This window comes from Perna viridis, chromosome 4, assembly GCF_037379345.1.
Source record: "Perna viridis isolate PV_CMFRI_1.1 ecotype Kerala chromosome 4, ASM3737934v1, whole genome shotgun sequence".
NCBI classification, from domain to species: Eukaryota; Metazoa; Mollusca; class Bivalvia; order Mytilida; family Mytilidae; genus Perna; species Perna viridis.
The window spans coordinates 7059920-7087516 of record NC_142448.1 but is presented as its reverse complement, the minus strand read 5'-3'; the positions used below and the strand labels follow the sequence as shown (position 1 = coordinate 7087516).

At 32.8% G+C, this 27597-nt stretch overlaps 1 protein-coding gene across 4 annotated transcripts in view; it reads right to left on the bottom strand.

The window, feature by feature from the left end:
• LOC148618683 (dual 3',5'-cyclic-AMP and -GMP phosphodiesterase 11-like) overlaps positions 1 to 27384 on the bottom strand; it is a 97963-nt gene extending 70579 nt beyond the window's left edge. For 2 of the 4 annotated variants that reach the window (XM_088577826.1, XM_088577828.1), the window contains exons 1-3: positions 26104 to 27384; positions 19542 to 19703; positions 1860 to 1949 (exon numbers count right to left, since the gene is read on the bottom strand). In XM_088577826.1, the coding sequence (XP_088433952.1) occupies positions 1860 to 1949; positions 19542 to 19703; positions 26104 to 26823 (972 nt within the window). In that variant the 5' untranslated portion in view covers positions 26824 to 27384. The remainder of the gene's footprint in view (positions 1 to 1859; positions 1950 to 19541; positions 19704 to 26103) is intronic. The other 2 variants (XM_088577827.1, XM_088577830.1) reach the window with 1 other exon arrangement.
• Positions 27385 to 27597: the final 213 nt, after the last annotated feature.

The window sequence follows — 27597 nt, the reverse complement described above, 5'->3', positions numbered from 1 at the left end:
GGGTCAAGTCTTTAAATATCCTGCTTGAATTCATATACTCTGATTTATTGACATAAAAAATAGACTCCCCTCCTAAAGATAGTAAGATTTATGGTGTGTTTGATTGCCTATACCTAGCTACTTCAAATAAATGAGTTGTTCATGATCTTCAATATCAAACATGCAAAGAAACTGCAAATTTGTTGCACTCAGGTGCAGTATATAATACAATATAATATCTGTTTACAGAATCATCAAACAAGATAAGGAGAAAATGAATCTTTATCAAAGAATAGACTTTCATGTCTACAATCAGCATTGATATTGAAAACAAACATAAGTTGTTAGGTAAATAGAGCTAAATTTTGACAGAAAATTATCTAAAATGTATTTTAAAAAGGTTTAGCAAAAAATAAACTTCAAGTTATTTGTTGATAAGCAAATTTTTGTCCGTTAGTGGGTTTAAAATTGTGAAATATTATTTCTGTTTTGAAAATGAATTAAAACTTAACATGTTATACTTACACTATAGCAAATGTGTACCACTTACACCACAATACATATGTACCACTTACACCATAGTGAACATGAACCACTAACACCATAATACACATGTACAACTTACACCAAAGTGAATATGTCTCAATTACACCACAATACACACGTACCACTTACACCATAGTGAACATGTCCCACTAACACCGCAATACACATGTACCACTTACACCATAGTGAACATGTCCCACTAACACCGCAATACACATGTACCACTTACACCATAGTGAACATGTCCTACTAACATCACAGTACAAATGTACCACTTACACCATAGTGAACATGTCCCACTAACACCACAGTACACATGTACCGCTTATATCATAGAGAACATGTCCAACTAACACAATACATGTGTACCACTAACACCACAATACATATGTACCACTTACACCATAGTAAACATGTCCCACTAACACCACAATACACATGTACCACTTACACCATAGTGAACATGTCCCACTAACACCACAGTACACATGTACTGCTTATATCATAGAGAACATGTCCAACTAATACAATACACATGTACCACTACCACCACAATACATATGTACCACTTACACCATAGTAAACATGTCCCACTAACACAATACACATGTACCACTTACACCATAGTGAACATGTCCCACATACACCACAATACACATGTACCACTTAATGAATTTAAACCCCAGCCGAATTTTGCCACAAGCAACGGTTCTTGAGTTATTTGCAAAACCTGCCTTTTGACCCCTATGTCCTTTTTTCAGTAATGGCAGCCATATTTTTTAATATTTTTTAAGTTGAGCATGCGAAAAATGTCAAAAAAACTGTTTCAGGGGCCGTAACTCCTACATCTGTTGACGAACCATTTTGAAAATAACGGCATGGGTCCATCTAATGATGCTGGACAATATTACCCTTGCCTGAAATTTGCTAAAGGCAACAGTTTTTGAATTATTTAAAAAAAACTGCCTTCAGGCCCTATGTTCTATTTTTAGAAATGGTGGCCATGCTTTTTCATGGATCGAAAATCCCAACAGTCATTTTATGAAGAACACCATAAAGAACAGTCATGCCAAGTTTAAAACCTGTCGGTCTAGTAGTTTCAGAGGAGAAGATTTTAAAAATTTGTCCAATTTGACGATGACAGCGACCATGACGGACGCCACGTGATGGCATAAGCTCACTTGGCCTTTGACCAGGTGAGCTAAAAATGAGTTCAAGTGACTTGGCATAAAATTTTTACTCCAAGAAGATGCTACTGATTTTACCATTTCATACTGGTACTTGTACCTAATAGAAAGCCTACAATTACCTTCTTAAAAGTTTCTAATACAAACCTGATTTCTTCTATTCTCTAACAAAGATTTTTCATACAGCTGTGCATTCTTCAGACCAATTCCACAAAATGCAAGGTAGGACCCAAATACCTGTAAACAGAAAACTCTTTATGTTAAGCCAGTATTCTTCAGGACAATACAGAACACCTGCAAACACAAATAACATGCACAATAGTTTCATTTATAACTGTGATGAAATTCCATAAAAACAGAGATGCAAGTGCCTTGTATCAAAAAAAAAAGAAGCATAATGAGGACATCCTAGAGTGTACAGCTGAGAATGTATTCATGCCTTCTTACAAAGGAGGTGATGGATAGTGAGGTAAAACAATTAGAAGGCATGTACCTAAGCTTAAACAAAAATGCACAAGTTATGATGATAAAACACCTGATAGTGGTTAAAAGATAGTTTTAATATTCAGAAAACCACTTATACAGCTGTACATATTATGTACAGTTTCCTAAACATGGAGAATGCTAGCACTTATATAAAGTTATGAAATAAGGTTGTAGAAAAATCTGGCAGATAATGTACACTGCCACCTAAAATAGTGATAAGATCAAATGCCAAGAGCCTTTAAATTACACTAGACTGATCAAATATTTCTTTCTCATTTGAGAAAAGTTAAACTTTAAAATCATATCTTTGATGTTTAATAAAGACCACAATGGAAGTAATCCTGAGATGAATAATATCCCATTGTATCTTTTTTTATGAGCTAGCTTTGGCTTTTTTCAATTATTATGAAAAAAGATAGGTCTATGAAGCAACAATTGTCTGTACTACTGAGTTTACAGACTAAACTGAAATATGTTTTGCATATCATATGTAAACTGCTTCTAAGATATATATGTACATGTCAAGAATTTTGCATTTGCCATATTTTTTCCTTTAAATAATTATATCAGATTTGAGGTATGAATTTTTCCTTGATCTGTTACCCTTTCTGCTATAAAAATCTATGAAAATTTAAATGACAAAATTTTGATCAATAGGCCACAACAAGTAAGTTTCTCAGAATACCCATTTATGTATTTCAACATAATACACATAGTAGATAAAAGGTGAAATCTTTTCTGGTGATTTTACTATAAAGATTTATAGAAATATGCTACTACACTTTTGCATACAATAACATCCCACATGAAAAACAGGAGGAATTTGTTTTGAGCTGCCTTTTCTACAGATTTATTATCAAAAGTCAAAATATGACTAAACAAGTAATTGCATACCCTTACTCGTACAGGAAGTTAATATTTAAGAGCAACCTAACTCACTTACTTACCAAGTATGGCTTATCTTATGATATGAAACCACACACCAAGTTAGAAATCAATCCATTTATACAGAGCCATGATTTTTGTGACATTATATCATTCAATATAGTGAAAAGTCCCACGAAACAGAAAGTTGATATCGGACAGCACCCAAAATCACTTACAACATCTATATAAGTCACACACCAAATGTTAAAAAAAAATCAATAAATCCATCAGGGGCCGACATCATTGCAATGAAATTCAAACGGACAGATGAGGTGATTCCAATATACGATCCAATAGTTGAATGGGGGTATAATATTAAACTGAAGTTATCTTCAACATTTTATTTTAAATTTTCATCATGGAACAAAACAGTAATGTGTTTTTTGTTGAGAAAAATCAATGTTAATTTGTTTACAGCATCACTGTTTCTGATTTCTTTTTTCATTATCAAATTGTATTACATTGAAATTGGATCATATCATATAACAGCTACTAAAATATAGGTTGTACATGTAGGCAATAAAAAAGTACTATTTTGCTTGGCCTTAATACACACTGAGAAGCACAAAAACCACATGAATGTTCAATAGATACACAAGGCAATAATTTATCTCCTAAATCTAGAATGACAAGTTCTTTTTTAATTAATTATGACATTTTAATAAATTGATGCAAATTAAATATGTATGGTTCAATCGCAAACATCTGTTGCCACATGATAGAAATGTAAACTGTGTAAACTTTATATCACTCCAAATAATCCTACTGAAAAGGACCAAAAAAAAACAAATAAAAAAAACCAAATCATTTTACAAAAACCAAGTTTTTAATATTTTATTTTACCCAAAGTAGTCAACATGCACTTTACATTTTTTTATTTCTGGACCATACCTTTTTTGAATTTTATATGCATAAATTATCACAAATTATTGACAGACAGACAAACATACATGGAGTGATACCCTCTGCTTACAACATGTAAAGCCCTATGGTTGCAAACATTCAATAATACTTGCAATGCTTTAGGCAACATATACATGATGCCTAAGCTCAGCATATAGCCTCATCAAAACCCATTGAACAGTTCAGGAGAAGCTGCACTTACAACTGAAGATTGTGTAAACACCATTTTTAACAATTAAAAGTTGGAAGTCACTGCTCATGCTCCCTTAGCAAGCATCCAACGATAATTATCTTGTATAATGCAAAACTTTACATCTAATTATATAATGCACAATTAGTAGGATTTACACTTAAATTTCAAGTTTAGTAAGGAGGCTTCCACCCTTGAAAACTAACTTAAAAATAAAAACACCTTAAAGGAAGAACCACCAATTACATTTATATATAGTTCAAAGAGTTTGCAAAAATGTCACAATAGATCATAATGGCATAGCAGTAAATCTACTCCTGTATTGTATTTGTACTCAATATTTGTACTAAACATAGTACAAAAGGTTGAAAGTTCAAGTCACTACAAATCAAGATTATAACATATATAGCATTTATGAGTCCCTTACATCAAAGCCCTAAAAACTTCCAAATAATTTACTTACAATGTCAAAAGCAGAATTGTAAATCTACTAAATAAAAAGGGATCAAAAGATAATACAAGATTTCTGGCACCTTAATATCATTGTAAGAGAAAAACAATAAATCTAGATAATTTACAGTTATTTAAGGGACTTTCTTCTCAAAAAGGATACCTTGTTAATATCTTGTTGGTATTTAGATATTTTCTCAATCAGTGTACCCCCAGTAAATGATCATCATTCTCTTTAAACTATTGTTCATTAAACTTACACCTACAAATCTACCCACATCTATCCATGAAGAACGGTAAATGAGCCAAGAAATTCAAACTTCCAAAAAAGGCTTGATAACTAAGGATGCAGAATGAATGACTGATTAACTAATAGAGAGAATGTAAGTCTCTTATAGTTTCCCTTGTAAGATCTAAACTATCTTACCTTGTAATACAGATCAACACCCAAATTCTTAGTATTTGAAACCATTATGAATGCAAATAACCTTTGAGACCACACTTTCATAATCTACTTCAAAGATATTTAAATTAACATTTTTACAAAAACATGCATGGTCAAGGTACAAATGTCAGATATGTGGTTTGATATGCCTGCTTATGGTACAAATGTCAGGTATGGGTGCGACTTGATATGCCTGGTCATGGTACAAATGTCATATATGGGTGTGGCTTGATATGCCTCCTTATGATACAAATGTCAGGTATATGTGTGGCTTGATATGCCTTCTTATGGTACAAATGTCAGGTATGGGTGTGGCTTGATATGCCTGGTCATGGTACAAATGTCATATATGGGTGTGGCTTGATATGCCTGCTTATGATACAAATGTCAGGCATACGTGTGGCTTAATATGCCTTCTTATGGTACAAATGTCATATATGGGTGTGGCTTGATATGCCTCCTTATGATACAATTGTCAGGTATAGGTGTGGCTTGATATGCCTTCTTATGGTACAAATGTCAGGTATGGGTGTGGCTTGATATGCCTTCTTATGGTACAAAGGTCAGGTATGGGTGTGGCTCAATATGCCTGGTCATGGTACAAATGTCATATATGGGTGTGGCTTGATATGCCTGCTTATGGTACAAATGTCAGGTATGGATGAGGCCTGATATGTTTGCTCATGATACAAACATCAGTCATGGGTGTGGCTTGATATGCTTGCTCATAATACAAATGTCCGGTATGGGTGTGACTTGATATGCTTCCTCATGGTACAAATGTAAGGTCAGGGTGTGGTTTAATATGCCTGGTCAGGATACACATGTCATAATTGACAAACATCGTATGTTTTTGGTGATTTTTTTCACTGCCTTAATCTAAGAGTAATCAAGGGAACCAAGGTTATAGCGGTAATCAAAAGAATGTAATCCAGGGACAAAGACCAGACATGGAAAACAGACATACACAACAAAGAACATAAAGTAACTAATGTCATACATACAAAGTAACAAAAGCAAATGAGCAACTCGCACTCCACTACAAACTGGGAGCATGGACCAGGTGCATCGGTAGGGTAAGCGTCCTCTGCTTTTCTAGAAACACCCACCGAGTTGCTCATCAAAAAGTCAAGTCCGGGGTAGACAAACGAGGAAAGGAAAACTATGACCCGTTGAATAAATCAGTTTGCATGGTGCAGATGGAAACATCATAACGATCCACGAGTTCATGATGACGACCATAAAACTTCTGTAGTGATAATTTTGTCAATTTTGGATATTTGTCCACTATTTCCAAGTTGTATGCTGCATTTGCAGCATGATACTTGGTTAGAAATGAGTGATTTTGTTCTAATGTCAATGTTGATAATTAATGTCTTTGTGTCATTATTTGACATTTTTATTTTATTTTGAAGAAGTGTCATCATTTTCTTACAGTGGATTTTTTTAATTTTGTTGTCAGGGATTTGAGAGCTTACTTGAAGGTATGTTTACACTTATTGAAGACTACTTGGTGATCTTTGCAAGTATTTACTATTCTTATGTTCATGAAGGTTATATGCTGGTGCATTTATTGGATTTCACCATATTTGTTCATTTTTCTACTATGAAAAGAACTTTCACAACCAATTTTTCCAGTTGAATTAAAGGAATCCTGCACCATACTCTATTTAAATCACCCCCACACTACAAATCATGTAATTATTTAAATGTATTTACAGTCAAATCTGACATAAGATATCTTCCAGGGAACAGCAAATTCAAAGTCATGAAAGACAGTTAGTCTTTATATACAGGTAAAATTTTACATAGAATGCACTGCATAGGGATACTTTAATTGAATGCACTACATAGGAATACAGGTTTTATGGCAATGCAAAGCTGTACACCTGTCTAAACCAATACAGGCTTTAGTAAGAACAGGTTTACTATACTTACTCAGTACTTCACGATACCTTAGCTGTATGAAGATATACTGTACAATAGATAGCAAAGAGTTACTGACAACACTGTTGCCATAAATACATGTATTGTAAATAGACAACTAATTATAATTCTAATATCAATTAACATGGAATTGATTTGTACTTTCCCTCATATGAGATTTATCAGAGCAATAGACCAGGTCATAAGTACCAGCTGTTACTAAAACAATTTATAGATTTTATTCTGAAAAGAAATTAAGCCTTAAAAAGTATAACACATCAATATTGGTATACATTTCATAAAACCTCTCTTCACAAATATATAACATCACTACTAACACATTTCTATTTAGAACCTTTTAAATGTATTGACAATGGTTTTAACAATGCAGAAAAGGTGAGAAATAAACTGATTATACATAATGTAGATCCTTACAAGTGTTTGAACTGCAACTTAAAGTACCAATTTGTGGTATATACTAAAATCATTTCAAAAGGACTCCCTAATTAGTTGACTCTGTGAAATTTGACAGTGGTATAACAGTGACGAAATATATATTTATTCTACTGATTTATTATTTCAAAATATGATCAAATATTTGATGACATAGATTGTGAAATAGACCAATAATTTGCTTAGGTTAAGATGTTATGCTAAATTCAGGAACTCAATGACATTAATTGACCTTGAACATGTACTAAGTAAGAACCAATAATTTATCACATCAAAAGAAAAGGAAATCCTCTAGTATCTATAACTTGCAAAGCCTTTTTGACCTGATTATGACCTTATGTACACTGTCCTTGACCTTTAACCTTTCATTAACTTATCATATTTCAATGATTTCAATCTGTGATGCAAATTATAATTTAGGCCTTGTTGTGACCTAACTAACAAACAGTTTAGTAATACTGTTATTGGTCAAACTATGGATTTGAATTCGTAAGGATGTAAATTAATCTTTTAGATAGTCTTCTGACATCAACAATTTAAAACAATTAAAAAAATCAATCTAACTTCACAATCATTAGGGTAATTGGTTTTGCTATGTACTTAGATTTATGTCATTGAAACTTCCTTCTACGTTGACCCTAAAGTTCAAACCATGAACAGTTGGGGCAATTATGGAAAAAACATTCAAACTTGATACAGCTTTGAATTTTGATTACAATTAGATATTTGACACATGATAAGAATTTGACCAGAAGCAGTTATTTTTTGGCCCCTTATTTTTCAAAATGGTCCAGTTGTCTCCAAAACCCATCCCAACCTTCCTTTGAGGGTATTGCACTTTAAGGTACTATTTCATTGCTATCCAATCCCTTCAGCTGAATTATTATCATCCAGAAATCAGAAAAAATTCTGCCCCTTATTCTTATCTGGCTTAAGTCACAACCCCTAAAATCAATCCCAGTCTTTCTATTGGGATATGGCACCTTGTTATATAATTTGAAAGAGATCCTTTCACTTTTACTTAAGTCATTGTCCAGACATAAGGAAAATGCTTGTTTCTGGCCCCTCTTTGACCAAAGACGTTCAAGCCATAACCCCCAAAATCAAAACCAGTCTGACCATTGTATTAAAGAACATTGTGGAACAATATCATAGATATTCCTATGCTAGAGTTATGTAGTTAAAGTCTATGAAATGCTTGTATTTAGCCCTTTTTTTTTACTCCTAATTCTAAATTGTTTAGGCTATATCCCCCAAAATCAATACCAATCTTCCTTTTGTGGTTTGGAAATTTTATAAAGATCAACCAAATAATATTTAAGTTATCCCATGAAAACCAAGTGTCTACAGTCAAAGATGACAATATAAACAACAGAACCATTATTTGATGGGTAAATTTTTTGCAGTCATTCAAAAAAAGGGTAAATATTTAAAGTTTTAATATTGTTGCATATGGTGAAAAAATAGTTGTATCTTTCTGGTAAAGAGTGTTTAGAAACATTTGTTTAATAACAACATTTCCCTAAATCTTTCCTAAAGGAGTAATGTATCAATGGAAACTAAAACCTAATGGCATAGAAACTTCTTCATTTATAGCCATAAATTATAAACCTTTAAAAAATGAATATTACCAAAAAATGAAGTAAATGAAACATTTATGATTCAAAAGATATGATACTATTGACAGAAATTCAATCTCAACATCAACATTCTGAACATATCCTGACATATGAAAGATTTAATATTACCAAAGAGATTAAAAAAAATACAGGCTTATGTAAAAGACAGGTCTGTGAAGAATGACTTCGTAAGGTGAAAATTCAAATATTTTCTTCCAATCTGTGATTGACTGATCCAAGTTCAGCATCCATTTACTTAGGATGCTTCTTCCATTTCAGTACAAGAAAATTTTATCAGCAGTTAGAGAGAAGCCTGTAGAACTTGTATTAACACATATAAATCTTCTATAAAAATTCACTTCACAAACCTTAATATAATACTTTATATAACAGGACTTCATCATTGATATTGCAGACAGTTTATCATGCTAGTAATGTCCTTAATATTAGCAACTATTGTATATTTACAAGAACCTAATAAAAAAGCAATGATATTTTCTCTTTACTATGGATTTATTAAAAATCTTAATAAATGATAAATGTGACTTGATCATGAGATTTGTTGAATTATTTTAAAACTACCGGTAATTGCTTGCAGTTATTAAATAACTTTTTCAAATATCCTTTGCCTAGTTCTAATCAGGAGTATTACTTAAGCTACTTAGTGGCAATATCCCATAGACTCTAGGGTGTAATAAGCATGATCTCATATTCAAGTTTTTTTTCCAACTGATAGAACAAATCCAAAAAGACAAATTTGCTTTTAACATGGAAAAGGCGAAAAAATTGGATTTCTTTGAGAAAAAATATAGCTCCATGCATGGAAAAGAGAATGTTCAATTGGATTGCATTTTTCTATTAAAGGAAATTATTTCTGCAATAAATTTTAATAAAGAAAGCCAGTTAAAACCATAAGAAGATTTCATAAAGCTGTCAAATCATCATTAGGGAAGTTGGAATTCCATGTCAAATACTAATAAAAGAATCGAAGACTGTGACAAGCTTGATTCATAAGTTTTACAGCTTTATACTTTTTATTGCCAGGAGTGGGCTTGTTTTCTCTGCTTTTTGCCAGATCAGAATGAAAAACACACATCAAATTAAAAATACTATGAGCAAGCTGATAAAAAAATATAGCCCCACTTCATGTGTACCTATATTATGAGGAATATCTTAATTTTTATGAAGGAGATTCTAAATTTTTCATTGATGTTGTGGGAGTCTCTCCCCCACCCCGACAATGTTGGAAGGTTAACAGGTATGACACATGATGCCTAGCCTTCCTACAAAATTGATTACATCCAAAAAACAGAGGAATCGGTGAGTAGACAGACAGACATACTGGATGATTCCTATACAAAGGTGCAAGCCCTGCTAAAGCAGGTACTGTTGGAGCAGTACAAATAATTTTTGTTGGTCTGTTGCAGTACCTAAAATTCTTGGTTTTTTTTAAACAGGGTATTTTACTCAGTAACTTATTAATACTGGTTCAAACTAATGTGTTTGTGCTATGCCTCTGATATGTACCTTCAAATCTGAGCTTGTGGCAGGTACAAAAAAAGGAAACAAAATCACTGGTAAGCATATTATATATGCAAATCAAACTATACATTTTCTCACATAAAAAAAAGCAGAAAATTTGGTGTCAAACAAGAACATTAAATGAAACCCACCATGTTGTGGGGCAAAATAAAAACTATGCAAATAAAAATTCAAAACAATGAAAGAGGAAGGCAAAAGTTTCAAACAGCATTACTAGGGAACAATAAATGTTTATAAATATATTTTTAAAAAAAGCAGAAAATTTGGTGTCAAACAAGAACATTAAATGAAACCCACCATGTTGTGGGGCAAAATAAAAACTATGCAAATAAAAATTCAAAACAATGAAAGAGGAAGGCAAAAGTTTCAAACAGCACTACTAGGGAACAATAAATGTTTATAAATATATTAACTTGTATTCTCTAGTAATGAATAATTTTACCAAGTTGGAATAAAAATATGTTTACCTGTTACCATTTGGAAATCACAAAAAGGGGGGTGACAAATGTTCTAAACACTGGAAGAACTACAGAAATGCTTGTGCCGACATCCTTACATAATCAATCATTAATATCACTTATCATAGGTCAAATTTAAAAAAATATCCTTCAAACATTTCTAAATTTATAATCTAGAAACCATAACATAGAAGGGGGAGTGGGTGTGTCAAATATTCTGAATATGTAACTGAACTAAAGGATCATAAATAAGATTGCGTTGAAAATCAATCTGTGATTTGTATTTTCCAGCAATAAGTAATTATAGAAAGTTTGAGAAACTTTCTTTGATCTGTATAATACTACCAACAGATGGACAGAACATTGGTATCACATAATACTGTGCCACTCTGCATGTAATAATAACAGGTCCTCACAGCAGTCAGTGTTCATAGTTTACCAGTAGTTCTTGGTGTTTCGTTGAGGTGAAATTTCATTTAAAATGCCAATTTTACAAAATTAGATTTAATTCATATGGCAAATAATAAGTTTTAGAACCATGATATCAAAATGTTGCACCTGAAACAAAACAGCACTTCAATTTACAGATATCTCATTAAAGTTGATTCTTGGAAAACCTGACATTTAGTTATAAACAATTTTGTCAATCCTGAACTTGTATTGTGTTGAATTTTACATGCTAAAATTCTGTAAATTTAAAAGCCTATCCCTGGGTTTTCCATGTTACAGGTAATTTCCTATCAATTCCTGATGGAACGTGTTGTTTTTTTTTTGTTTTTGTTTTTTTTTTTTTGTGAAATTCTAATAAAACATAAACTATCCACTCTTAAGCTCTCAATTATATTCCATATCAATGCATTTCTATGATGATATGAACAAAATCCTTGGATTTTTATGTTAGAGGAAAATCAATGGAACCAAGTTTTGAACAATAATCAAAATATTATAATCCAAGGACAACAAATAGACAGGGAAAATAGACACACATACACAACAAAGAACATAAAATAACCAAAATAACAGATCTTTAAACCATTTAAAACTGGGTGTATTAACCAGGGTAAGCATCCTTGGCTCCCATTGAATTGCTCATAAAATGCCACATCCTAGGTGGACAAAAGAGGAAATCAAGGACATGGTGAACAAACTGGTTCTCATGGTGTTGATGGATACACTATAATAAACCATAAGTATACAACTTATGTGGTCAGGACTTTAATCAAAACCCTGTTCCATAAGCCTTATTGTAAGAAATCTTGCATAGTACAAAAAGCTTAGTTGTAGGAGGCCCTGGTATTATATATCAGTTTTGATATGAAAACCCCATCCTACCATAGGTGCTGAAGGGAGGTTGCCACAGATGAAAGGAAAGTTGACATTAGAGAATGAAAAGTCACCACGATTGTCTTATAGTTTGGTCAAGAGTTTCCCTTTCCCATAGATCTCTAAGAGAAAGTCAAGATATGAGGCTGATTTTATTGTGCATGTGGTGTTTTTCATTTCACCTTCTCTGGGATAAGATGTGATGTATAACATCCTTGAATCTAGGATTGTTTAAAGACAAAATGTCATCTGTATAGCTAAACCTGTGATGAAAGAATCTGGCTAAACAATAGTCCTTCCATTGTTTAAGATCACTGTAAAGTAAGCCTCACAAAAGTGAAGGATGAGTTTGGTGAGTAGTGGAGCACAATTTGTTCCATTGGAATGCCAAATGTCTGATGAAAAGCACATCCACCACACTGAACAACAGCATTTTGACAACATCTTCTTCAGCATATTTAGAAGATAATTTGGAACTGTTTTAATACAAAATAACTATGGAGAATCCCTACCAAGCACCACATATTTGTATCTAGGTGTTTCATTTTTTTAAGAGTTAACAATGATTTATCATATTTTTAATCCAAATTTAAATGGAGTATGGGGAATAGTAGTATAGCTCTTCCAGTATCAAATGGTTTTTTTCCTGTAACAACAAAAATTGATTTAGTTTGACAAATTTAGATGAAACCACAGTAGTTTTAAATGGTAATTAACCCTGAAAAATATTAATGGTTTGACAATATACCAATAACATTTAATTTAAAAACTCAGGGCTCTACACCATCAAAACAAGAAATTTCAATAAGATTTATAGAAACTTCTAAAGTTTTTATAAGAAAAAGAAAAATTAACAATCTGGTATAAAAGTCAATCTTTACAAAAACAGTTTGAAGGAGTACAGGAAGTTAAATATAAAATAATTACAAGGATAGGCACTATGGAATTTAACAGACAAGATTGTTTATTCTAATTTAATTACATTTTCATTGCCAATCAGGCCTTGATTAGTCGGTTTCTAAACAAGATTGAGGTGTACCAAAACAGCACAACTCAATGGCATTTCTTAACACAGCTAGTACAATACCAACAAATATTTACATGTAATAAAGGGATACTTAGAACTTACTGCAAATAAATTTATTTCTTATGGATGAAAAAGAATTTTAAATCATCAAAAAAATGTGTTGAATATGGTTCTTGCAATGAACAACAGAACAATTTAAAAAAATCCAATAATTCTTAATTGTGAAAACATGTACAATGCTCTAAAATTATTTAAAATTAGAACTGTTAGAAACACATCTGATAGTCTGATAGTGTGTAAAACCATTTGATTGAATTATCTCTTAGAAATAATCCAACAATAATAACTAAATGATACCCATCATTATACAAAATTTCATATAAATCAACTGAATGGTTCAGCATTTAATACCGATTTAAATCCTTAATCTTGATTAGCTCCCTTTGTATGCTTCCTCCAAGCAAATCTATATATGATGTGGAATATTCACATAAAGCTTCATTTTATTCAACATTTAAGGTATTGGTATTTACCTTACAAGGTACAGGCAGGCATACAGATAAACGAAAAGTTATTTTTACATACCCCAAAAACTTTATGCATGGCAGATGAAAATGAGTCAGATTTCCATATAATATTTCAAATCTCATTTAACTAATGTTACTATTTCAATTTGAAACTGTAGACATTTTTATGAAGCAATTTACAGAACATGAAACCAGCCTGCTCCACAGGCAACATTACAGAAATGTGACAGGTGGAAGAAGAAAGCACATAAAACCCAACTCTGCCATTGCTGGTATGGTACTGTATACAAAATGGGGATACAATTGTAACCATTGGAATTTATGGAATACACAAAAATCAATCTTGTTGTTATGCCTGCTTTTTTTTTAATCCACATTTGTACAAGAATAATATCTTAAAATTGTTTCTTTTTCAAAATAATTAGAATATAGGACATTGTTCCACTTGTGTTTAATTGTGAACATTTTTTTTCCAAACTGAGAGTTTTGACAATTCAAGATAGAGGAGTTATTATTGAGATGACATTTAGACAAAGTTTGTACTTCAAATTTCCAAATACCTGCCACAAATGGTGAATATTGGAACTTCACAAATATTCCCACCATAAAAATGACAATGTGTGACAGTCTTAACTTGTAATACATTATTCCTAAAAGTGAAATTCACAATAGGATTGTATTCAATCAATAAATATTACAATAATATAAGCTTTATAATGACTTCATACATAACTCTAGCAGTGCAACAGACTGGCATAAATTTGTTTTTGTTACTAAAAACCTACTCATTTTCACAAGCATTCTCTTTTCACTTGAACAAAAACTACAAAAACTGTCACAGACCGACTGAGGCATAAGAATCCTTTTCAAAAATCGAATAATAGGGCACTGTTTTTTACTTGATAAAATAATGCAACATGTTGGAGAATACAGATTCAATGAAGATTGCCGATATCGTGGGGGTGGGGGTGGGGTGGCTACACTGACATTTTAATTTTCTATATAATCTATCAAACCTTTTGATCATAAGGGGATCTGAGCCCCCAGTTTCCCCTTTGACCCACCTATAAATTGATTACAGTGAAGCTTATCACCAGATTTCAAATTATTTCCATATGAGGGAGCCAAGATCTTTGAGATGGAAATTGTTCCTATTATTTGCATGTACTGAAAAATCTTAAGTTTTGCAGAACAAAAAGTTGACAGGATCCAAATTTGCTTAGAATGTAGAACTCATTATCGTGAAGCTCCATACAAAACGGTTCTCAAGGAGCGACAGACACTTTTTTGTAAACATTATACATACACTGAAATTAAAGATACCAGAGTTGATATCGGGCAGAAACAAAATTTCTTACAATTCATGCCAAGTAATGAAGTTATGTATCAAATCTGAAATCAATTCAATTCAAGTTGCCAAGGAGATTGAGACATTGTACAAATAGACAGAAAGGATAAAATGAAGAAAGAAGTGATGGAAGGGCAAAGTAATTCCATATACCAAACCACTTGCTCACATGGGTACCATTCTACTAATCTACCTTTGAAAAAACCTTTACAGCACAGAATACTCAAACCCACAGGACATCTACAGGAACAATTAATCAATCTGATTTCACGCCTATGCAATTTATTTTAATTTTTCTTGTTAAAAATCATAAAAAAGTGCTTATGTCTGTCACATAAAGTAAGAATTAAGCTGTAAGTATCTAGATATGATGTTAATTAATAGAATACAATTTCAGAAAACCATCAATAGGAAGGCAATAAAAGGATAAAATTGACACTAATTCATAGCAATATTTCCTAACCAGTTCTGTGGTAGATAGACGTCAGTAATACCATCTTGCCATTTACAACAGGCAAACGACCTAGTCAAGAATGGAGAAGGCAATTATAAAAAATTCAATTCGCCTTCGTAATCATAACAACCAATTGGAGTAAAAGGCTGCCGTAATTGTTCCTCGACAAGGAATGTCAGGGAAAAATCATATCCATTTGTATTAGTGAGATTGGCGATTTCAATTACTGGCAGACATAAAGAAGATTCGGAAGCAAGAACATTGTGTTCCATTGACCAATTCCAATTGCACCTATCGTTAATGATGTCGCCTGGTATAAAGAATTATAACTGATGGCTTTGCAAGAATAAGCAGATTTAATGTCAAAGTATCAGGTCTAAACACCACAAAGCTTGACCAAATCTTAAGTCTGGACGGCAAAAACACAGACAGAGGATTGAACCCTTAGTTTATACAATGATTAGAAAGTATTATAACCAGCTTTGGTTCTGTATCAAAACATTTCTTTGAGGCTACTATACGTTGTGACATCTTTGAAATAATAAAGAAGCAGAAGGGATGATTTCATTATTATTACATATCTTTTTTATATGGACAGAGAGTCAGTGACTTCCTACATATGTAGAATGTAAGATCTGAACTTTGAATGGCTTAAAAATATTCTGATGGAAGTGACAAAGTAAGTCTATATGGAAGTAGACTTTTTTGCATGCGTAGAGGCGCTGTTTTGTCTTTTAATACAACATTGAGCTCCATCCATCATAGGCATAGCCTATATTTTTTATATTAAAAGAATTCCACCACATTGTCTTTTTATCATAAACAGAAATAAACATCATATAAATATTAGTATTGATTCGAGAAAGGATATGAAAAAGAAATATCATGACCTTTTCAAAAGGAAATTAACAACAATCTCAAACTTAAAGAATTCATAAAAATTTGGAATGCAGTAACCTGAAGACTGGTAGGATTGAGACACCCATTTTGAACTGACCTAAATTAAATATTATAACCATCAGAAAATTGACTTGAAAAATATTCCCAAATATCAACACCATAAACCTATTAAAAGGCACTAATTGTCAATATTGATCCATCAACATGCATTGTGTTTAATAAGTACAGGCTCACCTAAGATTAATGCAGAGAGTAATTTGTAATTTTTCTTTATACCAATGAAAATGTATTAAGTTTGTCCCAATAGTGACTTAAGAATCAATAAAAGTAAAGGAGGCTGAGAAAATTGAAATAAAAAAGTTCTGTAATGACCTTTAGCGAAAAAAAAGAAGGATTTTTTTACAAAACAAATCTTGTTTGACTAATTTTATTACTCTCCAAACTTTACACTAAGATACAATTTTACTGAACATACACCTATCTTAAAGTTTTTGAGGCATTTTAGAAAGTTGACATGATTTTTTGTCTGGACACCATTTTTCTTTTTTCAGCATGAATCTTACTTGGACCTATACTTAAAGGTTTTCTAACTTCCTTATTATTGAGTAATACCAATCATTTATTCCAGGTTTGAAGTAATTGGAATTTATATAATTCAGTTCACTATAAAAGGCAATCAGACATAGCATTGTGTTTGATCAGGTACATCAAAGGAGACAAAAACATCAATGCTTTACAAAATAAAACTTGTTTATTTTGGTAAAAAAATGTTTCACCAGAAAACAAAGACAAAAAACAAAACAAATAACAAGGAAGAATACCAACTAAGCCATCTTAAATCATACACAATGTGAACATACCTGTAAATTTAATCTCTTTAATCTCTGTTTTGCATAACAGGATTAATTAATTAAAGTCTACATAATGTTTACATCATATTATGTTTTTTGTCCACAAAACTTTTACAACAATAGCCATTGTCTTTGAAGTATTGTTTCCAATCTCCTTTTATTCCTTAAGATAAAATTGATGGTTGATTAACTATAACAAAAACTTAAAATAAAGTCTACATATTCAAGTTGGGGAATTGTGCTACTAGTAGCATATGTGATGCCTTACTTAATAGCCATACCTTCAACAAAACATGAAAGAACATGCATATTTTCAAACAGTAGGGAAAAGTTTCACAACAATCCAGCGAAAGATATAGCATGAGCTGCACACTTAGTATGGGACAGGAAGAATAACAGTTATTCTTGCAAAGCAATACTAAAACCAAATGCCATCATACACAATCTATACCAAGTAGCTCCCACAAACAAATACTAAAACCAAATGCCATTTTACACAATCTATACCAAGGAGCTCCAGCTAACAAATACTAAAACAAAATGCCATCATACACAATCTATACCAAGGAGCTCCTACAAACAAATACTAAAACCAAAAAGAAACAAAGAAAGTAAATTATACTTTCAGCGATACATCACTAATAAAATGTGAAAATTATTTCCAAATTTAGCATGCAGATATATTTTGAAATTCTGGATAATTTTTCCTTGTCAGTTTTTTCATATCTTGAATGAACCTTGTTCAAGCCATGTTTTATTAAAAATCAAATCAAAGTTCAGCCTGTTGGAATTTAGTTCCAATAAAGATTAAATGTATCCAGCAAAGTTAAGTATATCTTAATAGTAAATATAAGCCAAGTATATTATTCTGAAAATTCTTAGAATTAATGAGTGAAAATGAATTCTGATTGTGTTTCTTTCTATATCAGACCATTTTCAAAACCACTGCTTAGCAAGGCAACGATTTTTGGTACATCTGTATAGGTACTCCCTTGAATTACCCATTATTATTATGAATGAGGAAGCCAATATTACTGTTCTATCAGTCAATTTTATACATAATTTTCCATAGCTAACAAAAAAGCAGGAGATGGAAAATCCAGATCATGTTTATAAACAATAAAAAGAAATCATTTCTACTAAAATTGATTAACAAAAACAAAAATTATGATTTGAAGTGGAAAAGGTAAAGTCGGCAATTGTGAAAGAATGTCTGCAACTAAATGTCATGTTAACATTACAAGGATGTAGTTTATTTTGTTCATTAATATGTACAACGTTTTACTGACAAAAAATCCAGACCAGAAGCTTTCTTTATAGATAATTTTCATGGCAAAAACCTTTTAAATGTTTTTTTCCATTAGTTTTTTTCTTTACCATTTAAGCAAATAAACACTTAAGATTTAAACCCATCAACTCCACCTCTGATGCTGTCTTGAAATTGTTGCAATATTTTAATAGCAACTTTTAACTTTTATGAGCTTCAGAGAATACATCTTTGCCCTTTCTCTGCCATAAACAGTCTGCTGCAGTGAAAGCTAAACAATCATTTCTATGTCACTACATTACTAACATAGCAGTGCTAACAATAACTGTTTCCATTTCAATAAAATGTCAATAAATTGACAGAACACTAAAAACTGTCTCATAATACAGAAAGTTTATCAGCTCCTTGCATTCAGTAATAAAATTCTCGTATATTTACTGTAACAGAAAATACCCATTACATGGCATTGGATTTATAGTATCAGAACTTCCATCTCAGTTTTTGATCTCAGCAGCTAATTTGAGCCCCTTCTTGTTCAAAACACTTATCCACAGGATAAAGTAAAAGGGAATAAGATATAGCCAGTGGATAAATTTTTGAACAACTGGACCCGGTTGCTCAAAAGATTTTCGAGCTAAACAAAAGTTATGCGGTGAATAAAGTTCTGAACAACTGGGCCCTGATAATGTGTTCTCTAATCAACTTATAATACGGTAAAGATATCTGTTCATACCTTTTCATCATGTTCATCAAATGGTTCATCCTGTATACTGATTTTGTTCACAGCTTGGGCAACTCCGATAACTTTCCCACTACAATCCTTAATGGGCATGCTCAGAATACTGCGTGTTTTGTACCCCATCTTCATGTCAATCTCATTGTTAAATCGAGGATCCTGAAAACATTTAGTTACATGTCAATTAGTACGCTGTACAATGTATATTTATATAGCTATAGTAAGAATCAGATTTGTATTTAAAAATTTTTCGTTTGTGTACCAGTAAAAAAATGTTTGCAAAACATTCAGGCTTTCAACAGTTTAATATCAGAATGTACAATACTGCTAATTATAACATGAAGTTTGCTAATGTACATGTATGCTTTGAAAAACAAAACCATCTGATAAATATAAATTAAATGCATGAGTGAGTTATGTTGAAAGAAATCTGTATTACTATGGGTAGGCTGATGGGAAAGGGGGCAGGAAATGAGGGATCAGGAAGACAAAATTATAGAGGGTGAGTTGGGGTAAACTGGGTAGGACATTTTTCTTATAATAAACATTTTTAACATTTACACTACAAAAGCATGCACTTATATTACAGAAAGAACTGTTAGAAAAAAGTGTGCGGATCCACAAAATTTCTTTAATTTTGTAGATTTTGGCTTAAATATAGCTGGATGGAAAAGAATGTGAAACAGGAATGTGCCAAAGAGACAACAAAATCAAATATTAAACAATTATACCAATAAATAATCCCCCTCCCCCCCCAAAAAAAACACAGATGTACTGGTGCTGATTATACTGGGGACGACAAGATGCTCACTATCTGAAGCATGCAGGTACAAGACCACAATTAATTTTGTAGTGCATTTCAACACATGGACACATTTTGTCACAAAAAAGATTTTACATTTCTCGGAATTTCCAGCAAATACTAAGCAATAAAGTTTAGGACAGTAAAGAAAAAAAACCAGGAAGAAACACACTAAAAAAAGTGAACTATATTTGTAATTGTGACCTCGTTTATGCAACTAATGGGGACAAGAGCAATGGGAAACAAAATGCTGTTTAAATTGAATGTCAACAAGGGTGAGCTGCTGTGTAAGAAGAACCAAACTACTGATTACTACTAGTGATATGAAAAGCCCTTATGCATAATTTTACACACTCGCCACAACTACCACCTTAGTTCTAATTTGCAGCTCCTCTGAATTTGATGTAATTTTTGCAAAACATTGATTACACTGTACCATTGTGCACCTCATATTTCCCTATCTGAATGACTTTGGGAGGTTTCCTATTGCAAAACATGGATTTTACCATTGATCGACCAAGGAGACATTTCCTAATCCACCACTGCTCTTAAACTGGTGAATGGAACTTGATGAAACTTTCTAATACTCTTTACCACATGATGCCATTGTGCACCTCTTACTTTGTTTTTCCATCTGAATGATATTCAGATTTTCTGATGCCAAACATGGACTTTGTTATTGGTCGACCACAAGGATATCATCTTCTAATATGCAACTCCTCAAAAACCCCTGAATGGGATCTAATGAAACTTTCACTAATTCTGAATCACATGATGCCATCCTGCAACTCATACTATTTTTTTTCCATCTGAATGATTTATGCAGTTTCCTGTATGGTTTCTGGAAAGGGAGCGGGGTTTGTTTCTAGTTTGTATTTTGTATAGGTTTTATCTTTAAAGGTGTGTACTAATATAAAGTTTGTACTTTAATTATTCATATGCATGCTTTACTTGCACAATTCAACAAAAAGACAGTAATTTTGATGGAACTGATTCTTCCCTTATTGACTGTATCTATAAAACTTCTATAGATACACTATACTTCCATGATTGTATCAAAAACACTACTTAATATAAAAACTTAACTCAAAATTTATAATGTATCAGAATAACTTTTGTTAAAATCTTAACATTAACATTGTGAGAAAAGGTTCAGCAAATTTATACAACCAAAATAGAGTGAAATATAACTAGATCAATATTTTAAAGGGTTATTCTTCCACATATGGTGACATATAAAGCAACAATGTTATCTTCTAAATAACAAGAGGCTCCCAAGAGCCTGAATCGCTCACCAAGTTAAATTTTTGCCTTTCGAGGGCAATAACTCTAACAAGGAGTTGTCTGACAATTTTGCCTCAACGAAGATTTATCATATAGATCATTTCATCTATAGAAAGTTTCTTTCTATCTATTGTAGTCCTCAAGATATTGGCTAAAAACTGCTAAAACATAATATTTCGCCTTTCAAGGGCAATAACTCTAACAATGAGTCATCCGACAACTTTGATATCTTGCAGATATTCGTAGGCCGTATAATAAGGATCATTTCAGCAACTGAAAGAATTTGGCTAAACCGAACAGTTTTGGAGATGCATGAGAAAAACTTCTGACCGTACCCTTTGTTCTATTTTTAGTAACAGCAACCATGTTTTAAGTACCAGTCTATATAAAATTCAGACACTACCAATGGTAAAGTGATTCATGGTGTAGAAAAACCCACGGAACAAACGATACCTTTTCAATCTACATATGCTATACACGCACATTAAGATAATCATTTCTGCATTCATTCCTACACTTTTTAGAAAATCATACATTTATTTCCCATTAAAATCAACCAAAACAAACCAAATCAAGAATGATAACTCTTGCAAAATGCTACTTTCATGTACAACCTATATGAATTTCATCTCAAAAGTGCAGCAATCAAATGAAAAACTAAGACTGGTTTTGTGAGCAGTAACTGTTTCTGAATAAGAAATAAAACTGAATTCGGTTGGTTTTTTGACATGCATGAATCATGAATCACCTTTTGTCTGATTTTTAGAAAGACTGCTACTTAATTCGAATCTAAAAATCCATGGATAGATATCATCATGATAAACACTTTAACACAATCAAAATTTGCGTAAACCCAACGGTTTTGGAGATATATGCGAATTTCTGTCTGACCCCTGTGTTCTATGTTTAATAACAGCGGCCATGAATTTCAACGGATCAAAAATTCCCTGAATACTCCTATGCAGGGTACCCCAAGGAACATTCATACAGAGTTTGGTTCTAATTGGCCAAGTAGTGCCAGAGGAGAAGAGTTTTGAATAGTTGTCCGGACGACGGTCGCCGAGTGATGGCATTAGCTCACCTAGCATTCGGCCAAGTGAGCTAAAACATGTCTGGAAATACAGCTACTATCGTGTTTCGTTCCCAAACCATCGTAATCCGGCAGAATTAAGTACATGTAGGTATTGAACGTGATTAATTTCGACGAAGTTGGATTTGAAGTGTAAAGCGATTGATGTTCGATGAAATATGGAGATACAGTGGTACCGTGTACATATGGAAGAGACATACAGATTTATCAATAATAGGCCAAATACCGTTTAATTTAAATGTTAGTGCAGTTGTCAGTCTTTGGATAAGATAGCATCTCTTTTATCGAAGGCCATGATCCTCGTTTGTACAGCTAGTTTTTATCGACAGCAGGAATTATCCATAAAACAGTCAACCTTGCGCACAATCGTTTTGCACTCAAGACTCAGTTAATCTGTAGTAGCTTTAACAGATAAGAATGTTTATTTTTCGCTGGATCAGCAATCTCTAACCAGGAATTTATAAAATTTCGAGAGAATAAAAACATCACCGAAGTTACGTTGTCCCGTCACTAAATATGACCTACACAATTGTCCCTAATACTGGTACCAGCACATCCCTGATTGTTTACATATTCATGAGAGCCATTTTACAAAGCATCCGTAACTACATAGTTTGAGGGTTCGTTAAGTAAACGGATTGTCGGACGTCTCTGTAAACGACAACTCTCGTTAATAATGGAGACAAAAACTTTGGAAAACAAATTTTCAAGAAGTTGAATTTGAAAGCACCTAACTCTACGGTCGCTGACACGGAAATGGACTACTACAGTATGCAAGACAAAAATTCTCTAATATCGAACTGTGTTAACAAGAGGAGTACAAGTATTAAATATCGATAAATCTAGATGTTAAAGTTGTGTTGAACCCTAGTTTAGTTTACATATTATTTAAACAGTCTTTAAAATAGTATTATGTTAAACAAGATGAATGGCTTAGTATCAAAGAAATATGTTGTACTTTCTACCGGCACATGTCATTTTTTACATGTTGTCTACCTATAAATTAATTACTTCTATTACCTTTGTGTAACACTTTCAAGACTGTGACGTCCATGTGTAAGAGATGTGACATACATTTTAACCACGAAAATTGAAACGAGGTTTACAGTGGCCTTGTGCAGAGGTATATATCATGAAAATGATTTGCTTATAATGAATATAACCATATCCGGTTTGGCACATATCCTCAGATTTCTGGGGTTTAGAGCCACTTTAATAGCAATATAAGTATGTTAGTAGCACTGGCTAGTAGTCAAGTTAGATAGTCTTGGCAAAACTTGATGCAAATTTCAGAATTTAATCTTTGGCTTTAAATACAAAATCACCAAACGAAAAAAACTTCCATTGTAATTTTAACAAATTTATATATACTAAGAATCGTTAAAAGGTATCTAAGGCTTTGGAAATTCTGTAGTGTCCGGTTTCATTAAAAAGCTACATTGTACTAGGGCTGAATGGTTAGCATTGGTTTGTTTGTTTTTTGTAAGCGAGTGGTGTAGAAAAGTTTATCCCCTATTGACGTAGGTAAAGAGGGATTGTGAAAAAAGAAAGTTGCTACCTACCCTTTTCCTTTTTCCATATCTCACACTGAAGAGATATTTCAACATCTACTGTTTAGTTTATAAGAGGAAATGGTTCATTTTCATTCTTACGAAAAGCGAGCTGTTCGTTCAGAAACTTGGAAGAAATCTTTTATATGTACACTGATATAAGATATCATAATTGAATATTCACACAAAAATAAATATACACGAGTTCTCCAGCAATTTGTTCAGGTTCTTTCATAAAGTTCATGAATGTGAAAGCCTGCATGTACGAAGAAACATATTTTGATCCGATATGAATTCAAAGCTTTGAGTTAATCAAGTTAAGCGTGGGTTCTAACAGTCTCAGTATAACACTACTTCATTTTACCTTGACTGATTTATTATTATTTAGTGCCTTCTTTCATTCCATATAACGCTGATTGTGGTGAGGACACCGTACGGTACAAACAGTCACTAGTTATTATAAGAATGGGGATAAAACAACCCGTTTATTTCCAGGTTGTAAATTTAATTATCTTTTAATTACTGCATGGAAGTGACCAACTAAAGTACCAATATGTGAACCCTCCTTAACCCTAAGTGTACTCCTCAACACTTTAACTTCAATACTAATATTGGGTTGAATAAACTTTTTCATCTAGATTGGTGGATTGCAAAGGGTTTCATAATGTGGATCACAATTACAATACCCATTTATCACGATAAACATCGAACAATGACAAACATGAAAGACATTTAAACGGTTTAAACTTTATACATCCACTACAGTAAAAATAGAAACAATATACAAGATCAATTAATAAAATTGTGTCATAAAGTGTCACAAATCGGTCCAATGACGTCAATTTTTCGACCTAGGGCAAGTTTCGCAAAATTCGTACTACGACTTGTCTTTGATTATTGCTACACTTAGCTGGTTTTGAATTATATCTAATTGCTGATTCTGAAAAATCAGTGTGAGAAATGTGATATAAGTATTTGCGTAAACAAGTGTCGAGTCCGTCTGTTGCATATACTAAAATGAGATTAAACGGCGACTACAAAAGATTATGGCCTTTTTACAATGACTTAAATTGCTCAATTGAAATAATATTATCCCGAATTAGAAATTGATCTGTTTTATGAACACGATTTGTAATAAATGTTATTTACACTTTACAAAGTTGCAATGTTGAAGTACTGGCCGATTTTTTCATAAAATTTAGAAAGAATTCGACAAAAATAATAACAGCTAAATGCTGGGTGTTAAACCAGAAAATTCGTCTGATATATCTCAACATATGTCAAGCAGATATTTCAACGAGCAGCAGGATCGAACATAAATACACAGAAAATTATCATGTTATAAGATAACTTTCGATGAGACTATCCAGGTCAGTTTTTTGGCGGACTTCTTGGCAATCAAATCTTCATTAACACGTTTATTGCTTTGGAATGCCAACAAAATGAAATAGTGATCGAGTTTTATTGAACAGAAACCTATCATAAGGCCATCATCTCATAAAAATTGGTATGACTGATCAAGAATGGTTGCTACGGACGCTTTCCAGAACAATCCCACAGTTTAGCCTTTTATTAAGTTTTTCTTTGAATTTTTAATAAAGGAACGAAAACCTTTCAAAACACTTCAACAGCAAACGGTAGCAGCTTTATACAACACCTGATGGAAAAGATCATTTTCAGAGATATACGAGCATTTACATGTGTAAATGAATTTGTATTGTTGTTTTTGTCGTGTATCAAACTAACATTGACAGCTCATCTTTTTAATCGAACTACAGCAATCATATCCACCCTAAATATACAAAACATTTACATTATAAATAAGTTTCCTACCTCATAAGCATCGGGAATATTTTGAGGTTCTCCCGTTTGGGCAACATGACCTATAATCCCTGTCCCTAGAGGAATCCTAATAGCCTGTCGATTACCAGACACTTCTTGTAAAGTTGTGTCTGCACTAACGTCAAACAATTTCGGAGCAAGATAGCGCTCCTCAGATTCACGTCCGTGTACGAGAAACAGTGAGCACCTATCCGCATTTAGTAAGACACAAACATTTTGTAGGATCTTATGGCACAAACTCGTAACGTCTAAATCATTGCATATATCTATCACTAGTTCATACATGAGTTCTTTCTCGTCAAGTGCCTTCAATTCGCTCCGAGAGCGTCTGTGACACTTTGACGACAAACTTTGTGTACTGTTTGACGGACCTAAAAAAGTAGGTGTTCCATCAACGGTTGAAATAATGGGATCCAAAGTATCCCCACGATCAAATTCTTGTGCTGAAATTTTCCTGACAGGTGTATTAGCTCCTGAATTATTTCGCGAATTCGAGCCACTTGACGCTGCATCAAGGGGCAAATTTAGAGACGGACTATGAGCAAGGGCATGCGACAGGAGCCAACCATCAACCATGCTCTTTTTCGCTTTCCTTGCAAAATAATCATGGACAAATTCAGGATGTGCGTCCAACCATTTTTCCATGTTTGCGTATTCCTCCGTCATTTCTAAAGTATGACTCGTTTTCTCGTAATCCGAATCGCCGGACATTTTAGTGGGGGTGGATCTACCCCTCTTCTGAAGAGCAGCTGATCCCCTCGGCGAGCGTCTGGAACTCACAGTACTTCTAAGCGAATCCAGTTTGGATTGATTGCTGACAAACTATAACAATCATCTAAGTCTCATAGCATTATTAAATTCATATTAATTCACTACAATATTAGAATTGTGACCTCGTATTGTTGTATCGAGAAAGGCTTAGAACTGTATTAAATTAAAGCTCCCTACACGCATTAGAATTATAAGCCTCCGCGGCAAAGGTAACGCGGCTATTTATTTCCACATATTATGACTATATTGACCTAAACCATGTAAACGTACAATTGAATATTGACAGCAAATCCACATGTGAATGTTTACTATTCGGTGGGAAGGTAGAAATCCTATTCATAACGAATCCTGACTGATGTAAACTTAAATAGTGTTTACACTCGAACGCTACTGCCGTGTTTATGTTACACGTTCAACACACTAACAGAGAACGTAGAAAATTGAAAAGATCTTGATTTTATTTCGTACATTAGTTAAACGTCTAAAATCAAGAGTATAAAGTGTATTTTTCTATTGGAGGATGCGGCAAAAACGTCACTACGGGTCAGGGGTGACTTCGTGGGGGAGAAATTTTTGTTATTTTAAGAAAAGGTAGAGTTGGAGATAAAATTATCGCGGAATTAAGAATATATTGCATTTAATATTAAGTGCCCCAATGTATTTCTGTGAAGAACTGATAGATAACGAGACGTAACAATATTTACAAAGTCGTAT